This window comes from Vicugna pacos, chromosome 12 (assembly GCF_048564905.1).
Source record: "Vicugna pacos chromosome 12, VicPac4, whole genome shotgun sequence".
Classification (NCBI taxonomy): domain Eukaryota; kingdom Metazoa; phylum Chordata; class Mammalia; order Artiodactyla; family Camelidae; genus Vicugna; species Vicugna pacos.
In genome coordinates this window covers 740,145-754,725 of record NC_132998.1, presented here as the reverse complement: position 1 = coordinate 754,725, position 14,581 = coordinate 740,145, and the positions used below count along the sequence as shown (strand labels likewise).

Here is a 14,581-nt window from a genome sequence, read left to right as displayed (position 1 = left end):
CTCTTGTCGGTGCTTTCTCCTTTCGGTGGGGCCCAAGAGCACAGGAGTTTTGGGGGTGGCCCGCGGGCCTGCCTGAGATTTTTTCTTTTAGGTGAGGTAAGACAATGGCAACTCCGAGAAGTGGTAGCTGAGGGAGGCATTAGCTCTTTTATAATGATTTTTCATAAAACGATTGATGTATTCTGAATCGTATGTAAATGTGTATAAAGTAGCCTTAGAAAACTTTGCTGTTAGTGATATGCAACAAAAAGGAAAAAAGACGAACTTACTGGGAATTAGTGTCAAGGCAAATTCCCATGGAGCCCACTTTCAACCAAATTACTGTTCCTAAGCCCTTCCTAACATTGAAATTCTGGAACAGGCCCATTGTATGTGTGTGTATTTGGTCTGTGCGTGTTAGGGGGTCGGGGGCTAGATGCAGGTTTGTGGGGAAAGTGAAGTAGGAAATACATAGGCTTCAGTTTCCCCAGCTGTAAAATGGGGGCAATAATTCCCACTTCGCCTACCCTCGGGACTATCCCAATTTTATCACAGAAGTCAAAAAGAGGTGAGGTGGGTAACCCTGCACAGAGAGATTAGGAAAAGGAGGGGGGTGGTGTCTGAAACCAATTATATACACACATTCATACTCTCTCTCACAACATTCTTTCAGTAAATAACACAAAAGTAAAAGAGTAAAGAGATGAACTATAAAACCAGGAACTTTTTTTTTAATGAATTACAAACTAAATTACAAATAATGTTAATGGCAAGAATATTCAAGGACAAAAGGTGGGAGAAGAGAGACAAAATCATAAAAAGAAAAAAAGATTTTTTAAAGACATTTGCATTACAAATCCCAAGGTGCCCATGGCAACAAGTCCAATCATTCCCACTTAAAAAACTATTATAACCTGAAATATAAATATAATTGTTCATCCTTCTTTTAAAGAAAAAAATTTTTTTCCCAACCCCCCCACTCAGTCCTAAAAGTGTCAGCATTCTCAAAATGATGTCTAAACCTTCACTTTCACTCCATGGGGTGGCCTTCAGAGGAAGATGGGAACTAGCACCTGAAGAATTAAGAATCTTAAAAAGAAGAGAAAATTTCAAACATCGTTCACTGTCTCCATAAGGCCTCAGTGAAGCAGTCCCTGTCCCAGAGCCTCCCAGACACTCCTTGCCTATAAAAGGGACAGGCAAGAAGACTAGGAGTAATCATTTCTACTGCAGCCCCACCAGGACTGTGGAGACTGGGAATCTGGAGTCTCCCAAACTATTAGGTGAGATGAAACACTAAAACTAAGATATAAACTGGTTGGACCTATTATTTAACCTAATTCTTTAAAACAGGACCCTCCCTATGTTTTTGTTTTGCTTGGTTTCCAAAAGTTCCAATTTAGCCCCTTTGCTTTCAGTTGGCCTTACAAACACAGTGGCTGCAGGAGGCTTGGGGTCTCTGTCATCCCGAACACAGAAAATAATAATACAGGGCTTTCAGAGACTGGGATGGCAAACCCTATATGGAGGAATGAGGAAGAGTCAATCTTTTTTTTTTTTCCTTAAATACCAACCCTCCTAAGCAATGACTAAGAGGAGGGGGATAGGATGGTCGAGGCTGACATAAGTGCATCTAATACTGAAGCTTCCTTTCAATTTTACCTATTTCTCCCCTCCACCTGCTGTTTCCCCAGAGCTGGCTGGCTAAGAGGGGCAGGTGAGTGCTAAGGCAGCCAGACAAAATCAGTGGGCTAAGATCCCAGGACCAAGGCAGATTGGGCCCCCACTGGAGGACAGGGTGATCCTGGGGGCAGGGGCTTGGAGAAGGACATCAGAGTCGAAGGTGGGGTACTGGCTTGGTCACATCCTGGAAGAAAGGGTGAGCCAGAGCTGCCTTTGCTGAAATCCGCTTGTTGGGGTCGTAGTGCAGCATTTGCTGGAGGGAGAGATGCATGCTGACTTCAGTAATGTGATAATGGACTGAATGGGCAGCAGGTGTTTTGAGAAATCAGGAAAATAGAATTCCTTTCACCCAAGGCAGAGTTCCTATTTCCCTCCTCCCTATATCTAATGGGTGCACAAATGACGAGAGGCAAGCAGGGGCTGGGGAGATGCTGAGACCAGGAGTCCAAGGCCTCATTCTTCTTTCATCTTGGAAAAACCCTGCCCTAGGGGAGCAACTGAGAAGAAATGGGTGCCCAGCTCCCACTCTCACCGATAACAAGCTCCGTCCATCTTCATCCAGCGGAGGCACAACTTTGCTAAAATCTTGCCTGGCCCACTTTGGGAAACTCGGCTTATAATCAGGCATAGAAGTAACTCCTGGCCAAACCACCTCATCAGGGGTCCCCAGAGTCCGAAAGATCCGGAAGAGTTGATCGATCTCAGAATCTCCGGGGAATAGGGCCCGGCGAGTCACCTGAAAATGGGGAGAGAGGAAAGGCCAAGACCCACATTGACGTCAGTCAAAACTGCCCACTGAATAATGCAGGTTCCCACAGGCAGTGGAAGGTCAGCAGGGCCCCATGACTCCCTCCCCAGGGCTTTTCATGGGGTCAGTCACACAGAGCCTGAGACAATGAAGTCCCTTCATCTGTCTCCTTGCCCCCTCCTTCCTTCCCCCAACCATGGCTTTGCAGATCCCCAAGGCTGGGTGGGGCTGGGAGGGGGTGAATGTCTGGGGTGCCACTGACGTGTAGCAAAGGGATCCCAAGCCACTCACGGGGTGTGGGGTAGACACTTCGGTCATCCCCCCTCCTTGTGATGCAGCCACTTCTAGATAGGAGCACAGCGGGCAGAGACTGTGTCTTCCATTTCTTCTGTGTTCCCCATAGCACCTAGCATGGTGCTGGGTACACACTAGGTGCTTAACAAATATTTTTTGATGAATTGAGAGATGAATATGGGCAATTGTAGGTAATGCACTGGGGATAAATGCACATTATATTTATAGGCTAATGGTCTCCAAGCCCCCAGTTACAACCCAGATAAGGGATCAGAAAACATGCTGCTGATTTGATTTGAAAACTCAGCTCACTCCACTGTTGTATTAAAGGGGATGAGAGCTCTCTTATAAGGCTGGGCCTCAGGGATCCTTCAATCTGAAAAGCCAGAGGTGGAGGGGGGACGTGATCTAAGTCTGCAGTTTAAATAAAAGGTGTGGATAAGGTGAACACAATTGGTTTCATCACATTCCTGGTACACTACAATAAGGTCTACAGGCCAAATGAAGGAGACACTAAATGGAACTCATTCCCCAAATATATGCAGACTACAGCTAAAACAGCTGTAGAAATGATTTAGCTCAATTCAGGGATGAGATATGTATAGTGGGTGCTAAGGCTGTTTGAGGATATCCTAACATTGTGGGTGGCATCAGGGTTGACAGTCCTGTCCTTTCCCCACCACCCCTCTTTGCTACTCTAGAGGAAGAACCTTGTGATAAGAGAATGGCCATAATTCTGGGCCAAGAAACAGTTCGGTTGTTCTTGAATGTGGGGAGGAGTGGGCTGGGTGGAACTCGGGCATGCCTCCGTACCATCTCAGCAAAGATGCAGCCCAGGCTCCAGATGTCCACAGCTGTGGAGTAGTATTTGCAGCCCAGCAGGATTTCAGGTGCTCGGTACCACAGAGTCACCACCTGGGGACAAGAGCAGGAAGGGGAGGGTGGTGTAGGGGGCATAGAGATGCCCATATCTCAGCTTCTCAACACTAGTCTGCTAACTCTCAGCCTCTTAAAAAGCAACTTCTTTCCCTCCATCTTTCCCTTTCTCACCCCTCTGATTTCCCCTAAGTAAAATAACCACATACGACTTCCTAGCTCAGAGTTAACCTAGCCCCTGGCTCTCAGGACCATATTTTCTGAATGCCCAATTTGCGACCTTCCTGGAAAACTTGAGGCAAGTGATCATAATTTTAATGCTGTGCCATCCAGCTCTCCTGGCTTGGTATCAAACTGTGAACTCTGTGCATACTCTAAGACCTCTTGGAGGTGTCAGAGATACTTTCCATCTAGTGAGAGAGAAACTGCTGGCCAGATATTTTTAGTAACTTTGTGAATGTCCCTGTTAACACCTCCCAGGAAGTTCAGAGAAGACATGCCGAGAACTCACCTCGTGAGTGTAAGTACGAACAGGGACTCCAAAGGCTCTGGCTAGTCCAAAGTCAGCTAGTTTGATGGACCCCTCTGCGTTGATAAGCAGATTCTGAGGTTTGAGGTCTCGGTGCAGGACGCGATGAGAATGGCAGAAAGCTAGGCCCTGGAGCAACTGGAACAGATAGCTCTGAAGAGGGGAGAGAAAAGACTGTTCTTCCATCACAGTGAGCAGATTAGGGACTGCTCTGTGCCTCTAAAGTTCTACTAAAGCCTTTACTATGTTAGGTTATAATTACATGTTAACAAGCAATTTCTCCCAGTGGACCCTCGGTCCAGTGAGGATAAAGATCAGGTCTTAATCAGTTTTGCATCTCTTTTCCATATCTTGTGTCCAGCACGGTGAAGGTGTTCAATAAATGTGTGTTGAATAAATGTTTGTTGACAGATTGAAAGTAGCTCCAGGAGTAAAGAACCCAGCAAAACAGACAACCCAGAAACTGACTGGCTATTTTCCCCACCAAACAGGTGGAAAAGCTCTTTGGAGGAATCTACCAAGTGCCCTTAAGTCTGATTTATCTGAGTTTCAGCTCATCTTCCACCTGAGCTAAGTTGACTCACTAGAGTTTCAACTTCTTTGATTCTCCTGCCCAGCCCTAGGGTTAATAAGCATAATAAGCATAATAAGCAGTGAAAGAGCCACATACAAATAACAAAAGAGTGTGTGTATGTGTGTGTGTGGGGGGGGTGAGGACTGGGAAGGAAGCCAAGATCACAAATCATCACTCAGTCTGGATTGCCTGCCTTCAGTCCCTAAAAGACATGCCCACGTTGGGGAGGAGGTGATAAGGATTACCTTGATAAGGGGAAGAGGAATGCCAGTGAGAGCAGAGGCATCCATGAATTTCTTGAGATCCTGGTGCAGAAACTCAAAAACCAGGTAGAGTTTGTTTTCTGTGTGAATGACATCCAGCAGCCTAGGGAAAGGGAGTCCAGGAATAGAGGTGAAGGAGAGAAATGCCTAGACAACACACACAGAACACATCCTCCTTTACTGTCAGAGCACCTCCCAGATACGTACTTACTTGACAATATTAGGGTGGTTAAGCTCCTTAAGCAGAGAGATCTCTCGTATGGCAGTGCTGGGTACACCCTCCGTCTCACTTGGAGAAGTTGGGAAAGCAGAGATGGGAATGTGGTTACAAATATTCCTTTCCCCCCAGCCCAGTCACTCTTCCCACTCCCCTACAGAGACACCACCCCAGCATCCCCTAGGAAAGGGAAAGAAGGGGGGCTGTAGGGGTTAATTTATGGGTGGACAGGGAATGGCTTTTGGACACATTAAGGTCATTATTTCTTCTTTTCCCAAGGGTAAGTTAGCAGAGCCTCCTGGTGAAGGTGAAGAAGGTTAACAGAAAAAAAAAAAAAAAAAAAAAAAAAAAAGGAGTAGCAGCACCGAGCCTCTCTAGAAGGGGCCAGTGAGATTCAACTGCCATTCTTTTGAAAGAGGGAGAGAATTCTAAGATGAGGGTGGGGTTGGGGCAGTGAGGAGGGCCTATCATTCAAAAAGGTGCTCTTTACTGCTTACCACAAAACCCAACTACACAGGAGTCCTGGGCCCCCTCTCAGAGGCCTCCTTCCTCCTCTTCATGAGTCTTTCTGACTGTACATTTGGGGGTCATAACCCGGCTTTGGGGAGGAAATTTACCATGGATTCTACAGTACCTTATATTCTCCACAGGGAAATCCTCTACTGTCCTTCAACCCACCTCTCCACTTCCAAAGAAGTCTCTCCTTGCTACCTTCCGGTCCCTGGATGGCTACCCAACTGTTAGGGTGGGGGTGGGGGGCACTCAAGGAACTCCCGAGTTAGGAGTCCCGGGTACAGAGGCCACTCACGTGTCCAGGCGGATTTTTTTAAGCGCCACCACTTCTCCCGTCACCTTGTTTTTGGCTTTGTACACAACTCCGTACGTGCCCTCTCCGATCTTTTCCACTTTTTGGAAGTTCTCCATGAAGCGCTAGCGAGTCGGGTCAGCCCGGCCCTGGAGCGGGGGCCTGGGAACCCTGCAGAAAGCGGCACCCAGCTCTCAGGGGCCGAGGAGGGGGACCAGGGCCCAGCACCGAGACCCCAGGTCGGGATGGAACGCACTGTATCTCTCGCTCTTGTCAATTTGTCCAACTTGAAACAATGTTGCCGCCTCCCCCCCCAGTTCCCTACCGCCACCAGAGGCCCCGCCCCTCCTTCCCGCGTTTCCATGGCTCCGCCCCCAGGCCCTCCTATTGGCCAACGTCAGAGGGGCGGTGCCAGTCGTGCGCCTCGCGCCGCAAATGACCCCGCCCCTCACAAATTTGATTCTGAGGGATATTAAGATAAGTTTCAACCTAGGTAGGGAGGTCGAATACCTGTCTCCAAGTATTTGATTTGGACTCGAGAATCCTACCTGTGTCCTGAGTCTGTAGGGATTTCCTCATCTCTAAATGGCCGTTTTCACCACCCCCAGGAAAACGTGTACTGATCTGAGATTAAATTCCACCTGGCCCAAGGAGTTTCCTCTGAAAAGCAGGAAGCTGGGAATCTCATTGTAAGAATTTCCTGGGCCTCAGAGGAGTCGTTGCCTCCGCCTCTCAGCCTACCCGGATATTGTCTCTCTTTGTTTTTGGATGCAGGGTCACTGTTTCTAAGTCTTTTTGAGAGGTTCTAAATTTGACTCACAACTGATTGATCTACTCTTCTATGGTGAATAGTGTGTACCGGTACGTGTTGTGTTATATAGCTGCCCTTCAGTCAGTTCTTTCCCAGGAAGATGGAGTGTGAGAAGACGAGAATGACTCTGAAACCAGAAACTCACTGAGTAGCAAGATGTCCAGGGACAGGATCCCTCGTCAGTTCTGCCTTTCTCAGGTCCTCTTGCTCCTCCCAGGCCTCCCTTGGAAGGAGAGGAGGAAGGGCTATGCAAATGAGCACCCCTTTCTTATATAGGGGCTTGTCCCACCTTCCAGCACCTTTGGTTGCTGGAAGAAAGAACAGGATGGATCTGGTGCTGAGAAAATACCTTCTCCATGTGGCTGTGATGGGTGCTTTTCTGACTGTGGGGGCCACAGAAGGTGAGTGTGGGATATGTAGATACAAACAAGTGTAAATTTGGGGTTGCAAGCCTGCTCTGGCTTTCCCCTTCCTAATGGGAGATAGCAGCAATGCTTCTGGCTTCTCTCCCAATTTGATTTAGTGAGTGTCTGGGCACCTGAGCTCCCTCCCTACATGGAGATTTGGGACTGAGCCTGAAAATAATCCCATCTGCTTGGAAGGGCAAGAGAATAGTGGGTCTTTCTGGCCCTAATCCTAAAACCCCTTGGGCAGTGAGCTGGAGCAGGTCTCCAAAAGGGGCGAAATGAATGGGAGACTCTTTAAGACAATGTCTCAGGCAATTAGGGTAGGGTATTTAAAGTGAGGAGAAAGAGAATGTGGTATTGGATAGAAAGGTAATGAGGCGCCACACCCCCTCTTTGGGATGGGCATGGGTGAACACAGCCCAGGCTTTGGCTCTGTTGCTGGAAGAGACAGGCAGAGGGGTCTCAGCTGAGTATCACATGAAAGGGCTCTGGGGGATTGGAACCTCGTGACAGGAGTGAGCGGTGGGGGTGGAGATGGTGAGAGGGTCTGGAATGTCCCGTGCTGCTCTGAGGAGGGAGGGTTGGGCATGGAGAAAGAATGGGACATCTTATGACTCTTTTGCTCTAGTGGTGGGATGCTCAATGGGCGATTCCAGATCCTCCCCAGCAGAATCCACCAGGTTTCCAGCACACATCACAAATAGAGTGAGGACAGTTTCTGCTGTGCTGAAATATCTATATCAAATCTCAGTGCCACCTTTTCTCTAGATCTCACAGACTTCTAGGAAGTTCTCCTTGATCTGACTTCCCTCATTTATGGTGCAGTTTCAAGTCTTTCCCTTTTACTGTGTTTCCTAATGTATTTTGAAAACATTTTGTTCATATGTGTCCACCTGAGGCTCTTGAAATACTATGCCTACTTTCTGAATCCTGATTTTTAAAATCAGAAAAAGGCATTTTTAGATATTCATGAAATTTTATATGGACTGCGTTTGATAATTTTGTCTGGTGTGAGCTGACATGCTTATTCAAGAAAATATTTTTAAAATTTTTTTACAGGTACATACTGAATTTGTAGGGTTTAAAATAACATGATGTCTGGGATTTACTTTTAAATACTTCAGTCAAAAAACAAAACAGCAACAACAATAAAGAATAGATAAAGCAAATGTGGCAAAAGCTGAGAGTTGTTGGATCTGGGCGAGACATACGGAGATCCATCTTGTCCCCTTTTCTCAGACCTCTGTCTTGGTCAGTTATAATAATTTTGTTTGGCCTCACCCCCAACTTCTACCTTTCTCTGATCCATCCTCCTCACTGCCTGCCATAGTGGTCCTTCTAAAACACAAATCTGATCTTATTCAAAAACTTCTGAAGGGTGAATTGTATGGTATGTGAATTATATCTCAATAAAACAAACTAAGAAAATCTTCTCAGGCGGCTTTGCCTACAGGAGAAAAGCCCCCAGCCCCTCTTCTTGGCCTCATCTCTCACAGTGTACGTCACCACATTGCCTAGTGGTCCCCTGTCATGCGTGTGCTTTCATACCGCCATGTATCTGCTCAGGCTGGGCCTCCTGCCTGGAATGCTTTATCCCACAGGCCAGCTTCTCATAGAATCTTTCCCAATCTACCAGAGTGGAATTGTCAGTTTAGTTTGTCATTTTGTTGTACTTTGTGCATGTCTATTATGGCTCATATTATACAGTGCCTGGAATTTATAATAATTTATGCATATGTCTATTTCATATACTATAACTTGAATCCCTTCAGGACCATTTCTTTTTCATTTCTTAAGTTCTCTGCACCTAGCACAGTGCCTGGTATGAGGTGGGTATTCAGTAAATTAAAATATACTTTGAATGTGAGAATGAGTGGGGTGACATGAGACACTGTTATCCCTTGAGAAGGGAGTGAGAGATGACCTTAAGGCCCTCATGGTATCTTCCTTTTAGGACCCAGAGACCGGGATTGGCTTGGTGTCTCAAGGCAGCTCAGAACTAAATCATGGAACAGGAAGCTTTATCCAGAGTGGACAGAAATCCAGGGGTCTGACTGCTGGAGAGGTGGGAACTTGGCAATTTCTGGGGAGGGCATGGTAGGAATGGGGTGGGGAGAGGAGTAAGAACTGGGCTGAATGTAGCTTGGGAAGATAGGAAGGGAAAAGGCAAGTGGGGAGGGGAAGCCAAGGAGTCCCAGCTAATGCAGCTACCCTTTTCAGGTGGCCAGGTCTCCCTGAAGGTCAGCAATGATGGGCCTACACTGGTTGGGGCAAATGCTTCCTTCTCTATTGCCCTTCAGTTTCCTAAAAGCCAAAAGGTACTGCCAGATGGACAGGTCATTTGGACCAACAACACCATCATCAATGGTGAGTACCTCTCTCCTCCAGGCCTCATTCCCAGGGCTCAGAATCCCTGGTACCCTCAGTGAGCTCAAGGAATGACCCTTCTTCTTCTACTTCTTTTCCCCCGCAAATTATAAATGTCATATATATTCATTGTAGAAAAATTAGAAAACACAGATAAGGAAGAAGAAAAAAAAATTATAGTTCCTCAAATAGGGGACAGAAGACCCAGGCGATACAGAAGTTGGACAGACTTGGTTTTAAACTTGTTAGTAGTATGTGACCCTGGGCAAATCACTTAATTGTTTTGTGCTTCCACTCCCTTATCTGTAGGTTGGGGATGATACCTATTTTAAAGGTTGTTGTAAGGGATTAAAATGTGATAATATATAAATAATTTAGCAAAATGCCTGCCCTAGGCTACAGTGAAGGCTCAATAAATGTTAGTTGAGCTGTTGTTTTTCCTTTCCCACTAGCTAGAGTAAATCATCCTAAACATTCTGACATATGGCCTTCCAATTTCTTTCCTATGCTAAGTATATACATAAGAATCTTTAATTATAGTTTCCATCCTCCCCCACCATCACCCCAAATGGGTTATACTGAGGAGAACATATTTTGTAGCTCAGGAGTATTCCTACAGCCTGTCTCTGGGAGCCATGTTTAAGGTTTTGGTGTATAGTAAGGAATGCCAGAGTTGGAGGGGGACTCTGTATCTTCCTTTCAGGGAGCCAGGTGTGGGGAGGACAGCCAGTGTATTCCCAGGAACCTGATGATACCTGCGTCTTCCCTGATGGGGGGTCCTGCCCATCTGGCCCCTCATCTCGGAGGAGAAGCTTTGTTTATGTATGGAAGACCTGGGGTAAGAGACTCCATTCTTTGGCCTGTTTTCCACACTTGGATTCACTTCTTCCTACCTGATTCCCTTCCTTTTGGCCTCATTCCTTAAACTTTGTGAGTTTCCCTAGTCTTCACTTCCCCCATGACTCCTTCCTCTTCCATAGCACCTAGTCAATTCTGTTACAGTTCTTTCTGGGAACCGTCCTCCAATTACAGTCCCATCCCACAGAACCTTTCATTAGGACTCCCTTCCTGTCCCCCATATATAAGCTTCCCTCTGAAATTACGATCCTCAATACATCTCCTGACCTTCCTTCTCTGGTTGTCTTTTCTCTAATCCTGCCTCAGTTCCCTTTGACTAGTAACCCCCTTCCCTACTTTTCCTTCCAAAAACCTCAGGCCAATACTGGCAAGTTCTGGGGGGCCCAGTGTCCGGGCTGAGCATTGGGACAGGCACAGCAGTGCTGGGCACACACACCATGGAGGTGACTGTCTACCACCACCGGGGGTCCCAGAGCTACGTACCCCTCGCTCACTCCCGCTCAGCTTTCATCATTACTGGTAAGGATTTAGGAAGGGACAAGGCCATTCGCAGGAGATGGGGAAGCTTGGCTGGACAGGAAAGAGGAAAGAGGTAATGGTGTGTAACCTTAAAGGGGCAGAGCCAGGAAGATGTGGGCAGAGGAATGTGGGGCTTGGAGCCAGTGAAGGGCCAGTCAGCTTGGGGTTGGAGGGTGTGGCTGTGAAAGGGGAAGCTCTGGCCCAGGCCTGGTCCTCACTTTTTCTGGCTCCAATCCCAGACCAGGTGCCCTTCTCCGTGAGCGTGTCTCAGCTGCAGGCGTTGGATGGAGGGAACAAGCACTTCCTGAGAAAGCAACCTCTGATCTTTGCCCTCCAGCTCCACGACCCTAGTGGCTATTTGGCTGGGGCTGACCTTTCCTACACCTGGGACTTTGGAGACAGTACTGGGACCCTGATCTCTCGGGCACTTGTGGTCACTCACACTTACCTAGAGCCTGGCCCAGTCACTGCCCAGGTGGTGCTGCAGGCTGCCATTCCCCTCACCTCCTGTGGCTCCTCCCCAGTTCCAGGCACCACAGCCAGGCAAGTGCCTACTGCAGAAGTCGTAGGTACTACTCCTGGTCAGGTGCCAACTGCAGAGCCCTCTGGAACCACAGCTGTGCAGGTGCCAACCACAGAGGGCACAGGCACTACACCTGAGCAGGTACCAACCTCAGAAGCCATAGGTACCACACCTGCAGAGATGCCAACTGCCAAGGCCATAGGCACCACACCTGAAGTGCCAGCCGCAGAGCCCTCTGGGACCACAGCTGCACAGGTGACAACTACAGAGTTGGTAGAGGGCACAGCTGGAGAGGCACCCACCCCTGAGCCTGAGGGTCCAGATACCAGCCCATTCATGCCTACAGAAGGGATTACAGGTAAGGGGGCCAGTGTGAATGAGGTTTGAGGTGGGGCATTTGTCACCACTCTAAAGAGCTGAAGGACTTACTCAGGACCCAGATATTACCCCATCCTTAGCTTTAGCAGTGGAGTCCCTTCAGTCTTCACTGGTCTTAAAGTCCCTTAAGTTCCTCTTTTTTTTTTGCAGAGGGGAGGTAATTAGGTTTATTTATTTGTTTTTTCAGGGGAGATACTGGGGATTGAACCCAGGACCTTGTGCATTCTAAGCATGCACTTTACCACTTGAGCTATACTCCACTCCCCACAAGTTCCTTTTAATGGCATGGAATAGATCTGGAGTTCAGGAAACCAGGGTCTTCCCCTAGGCCATGGGGAGAGAACTTGTTGCTTCTCTACCCATGAAAAGAGCTGTTCTCTGAAGGGAAGTTCAGAGAGCAGACTGTAACCATTTACATAATATTTATATCTCATTTTCTGATTAACTGTAAATGCACAGAAATCTTTCCCAGACTCTGACACCATTTCCCACCCCACCCACCTGGATCCCCACCCCAAAGCAGGCCTACCTGGGACTGTGGTAGGAACACTGAAAAGGGAGGACTGAGATAGTGATGCTTAGATGAGTTAACGTGTGTTGAGTGTCTAGGCCATGACCTGGCACAGTATGGGGTGTGATATTTGAGATTTTTAAAAATGCCAACTCTACCCGTGTGACCCAGAAGCAGTCATTTTTCCTCCTGGGCCTCAGTTTCCTTATCTATAAAATGAGACTTCCCAGGTCTTGTCTGATTCCAAGCCTGGATCCAGTAGCTCTGGCCCTACCTGGAAAAAATGCCTGCTTGGCCTCTGTTTCCGGGTGAGTCATTTGTCTCCTGACTTTTCCTCTTTGATCCTCTCCTGCCAGGCTCCCAGAGCCCTCTGCTGGATGGCACAGCTGCCTTAATCCTGGTGAAGCGGCAAGTCCCCCTGGATTGTGTTCTGTATCGATATGGCTCTTTTTCCCTCACCCTGGACATTGTCCGTGAGTCTTGTGTATTTTAGGGGTTGTTGGAGGGAGGCGTGTGTTGCCTAGGGTTGCCGAGTGGAAGCACAGCTTGAAAGGAGGAAGCTCACCTGGACTAGAATAATACCCATATCCCAGCATTTTCATTTGAAGGCAGGAGGATGGGGTTGGAGAAACAGCCCTAGGCTGTTCCTGTCCGTGGGCCTTTGGGGAGGACTGGGAGAGGAACTCCAGACTTAAAATCCTGCAACTTTGCAGAGGGCATTGAGAGTGCTGAGATCCTGCAGGCCGTGCCATCCAGCGAAGGGGATGCATTTGAGCTGACTGTGTCTTGCCAAGGCAGGTGAGTGTGCCACTGGTTGCCTTGAGAACTCTTGGGTTGACTGTTGCCCCAGACTCTGGTGTCTAGTGTTCCTTCCCAGACCCCCTGACATAAGGTGACATCTCTCCCAGACTACCCAAGGAAGCCTGTATGGACATCTCATCGCCAGGGTGCCAGCCCCCTGCCCAGCGGCTGTGTCAGCCTGTGCCACCCAGCCCAACCTGCCAGCTGGTTCTGCACCAGGTACTGACGGGTGGCTCGGGGACCTACTGCCTCAATGTGTCTTTGACTGATACCAACAGCCTAGCAATGGTCAGCACCCAGCTTGTCATGCCTGGTAGGTACTTGGACAAGAGGTAGGATGAAGCAGGGGAGTGGCAGAGGCTACCTGACAGGAAGCAGACACTGAATGTAGCTCTGTCTGGGATTCTGCTCGTAGGTCAAGAAGCAGGCCTCGGGCAGGCTCCCCTGTTCGTGGGCATCGTGCTGGGGCTGATGGCTTTGCTGCTTGCATCTCTGATATATAGGTGAGAGCCCCACCATCCAGCTCACACCCCCTTATCCCTCATTACCACCACTCACTCTTCTTCAAGGGAAGAAGCACAGAGAGGGAGCACCGTGTCCAGGAAGGAGCCCAGACTTGGAAGTTAAACAGGCCTGGATTGCAGGCTTGCTGGTGGCACTTCAGGGGAAGTAGCTTAACCTTTCTGAGCCTCTGAAAAATAGGAAAACTAATACCTGCCCTGTAGGGCTATTGTCAGGATTCCAGACCATGGGGTTATGAAGCATCTGGTTCTGAAGCAAGAGTACAATAAATGATGATGTTGATGACTGTTAATAATAACATCAAGAGTGGAGGAGTTTGGGTGAACTGAGTTTTCCACCTATAACAAGGCAACTCCCCAGGCATAGAGTGCCAGGTCCTCAAGGCAGGGAAGCTTGTAGGGAGAGAGGGGCATGGACAGAGGCTACCACAAAAACAGGAGAGGATGAACCCTGTTAGTAAGAAGGGGAGGGAGCTCGGATCCAGGCCAAGTAAACCTGGGATAGCGTTTATCCTCTTCTTTGGAGAAGCACAAATGGGCTGCCCTGGACCGTGGCTAACCAGTATCCCCCCTTTTCTTCCAATATCAGGCGCAGACTCGTGAAGCGGGGCTCGGATCTCCCCGTCCCCCAGCTGCCACACGGTAGAACCCACTGGCTGCGTCTACCCTGGCTCTTCCGCTCTTGCCCCATTGGGGAGAGCAGGCCCCTCCTCGGTGGGCAGCAGGTCTGAGTACCCTCATGTGATGTCATGATTTACCCAGGGGGGGACAGCAATGTCTGTCTTTTCCCCAGTCTTCCCTTGGAGACTACCATTGCCTGAAATAAACACTCAGAACCCGGTGCTGCTTTTTCCTTGCTTCTGGGAGAATCCATGTCATTTAAGGAGTGGAGGCATAAAGGAAGGAGGGGTACCACT

General features: G+C 48.4%; 2 protein-coding genes across 4 annotated transcripts; one reads left to right on the top strand and one right to left on the bottom strand.

The window, feature by feature from the left end:
* Window positions 1–683: 683 nt before the first annotated feature.
* Window positions 684–6,292, bottom strand: LOC102539563 (cyclin-dependent kinase 2). Of its 3 annotated transcripts, none has more exons than XM_006218558.4 (8): window positions 5,972–6,265; window positions 5,158–5,235; window positions 4,929–5,049; window positions 4,092–4,262; window positions 3,518–3,619; window positions 2,702–2,845; window positions 2,195–2,398; window positions 684–1,915 (listed from the first exon to the last, which is right to left on the bottom strand). In XM_006218558.4, exons 1-8 carry the CDS (start codon window positions 6,085–6,087, stop codon window positions 1,811–1,813), a joined length of 1,041 nt encoding a protein of 346 aa, XP_006218620.1. In that variant the 5' UTR covers window positions 6,088–6,265; the 3' UTR covers window positions 684–1,810. The 3 variants fall into 3 exon arrangements, with proteins under 3 accessions (XP_006218620.1, XP_072828576.1, XP_006218621.1); XM_072972475.1 differs by lacking the exon at window positions 5,972–6,265 and adding an exon at window positions 5,798–5,954; XM_006218559.4 differs by lacking the exon at window positions 2,702–2,845 and having other exon boundaries at window positions 5,972–6,292.
* A 750-nt stretch (window positions 6,293–7,042) lies between these two features.
* Window positions 7,043–14,505, top strand: LOC140700004 (melanocyte protein PMEL-like). Its single transcript, XM_072972436.1, has 11 exons — window positions 7,043–7,180; window positions 9,141–9,251; window positions 9,407–9,553; window positions 10,257–10,391; window positions 10,769–10,930; window positions 11,170–11,811; window positions 12,699–12,815; window positions 13,056–13,140; window positions 13,251–13,456; window positions 13,559–13,646; window positions 14,254–14,505. The coding sequence occupies exons 1-11, from the start codon at window positions 7,105–7,107 to the stop codon at window positions 14,393–14,395; spliced, it is 1,911 nt and encodes a 636-aa protein (XP_072828537.1). The 5' UTR covers window positions 7,043–7,104; the 3' UTR covers window positions 14,396–14,505.
* The last annotated feature ends 76 nt before the right edge of the window (window positions 14,506–14,581 follow it).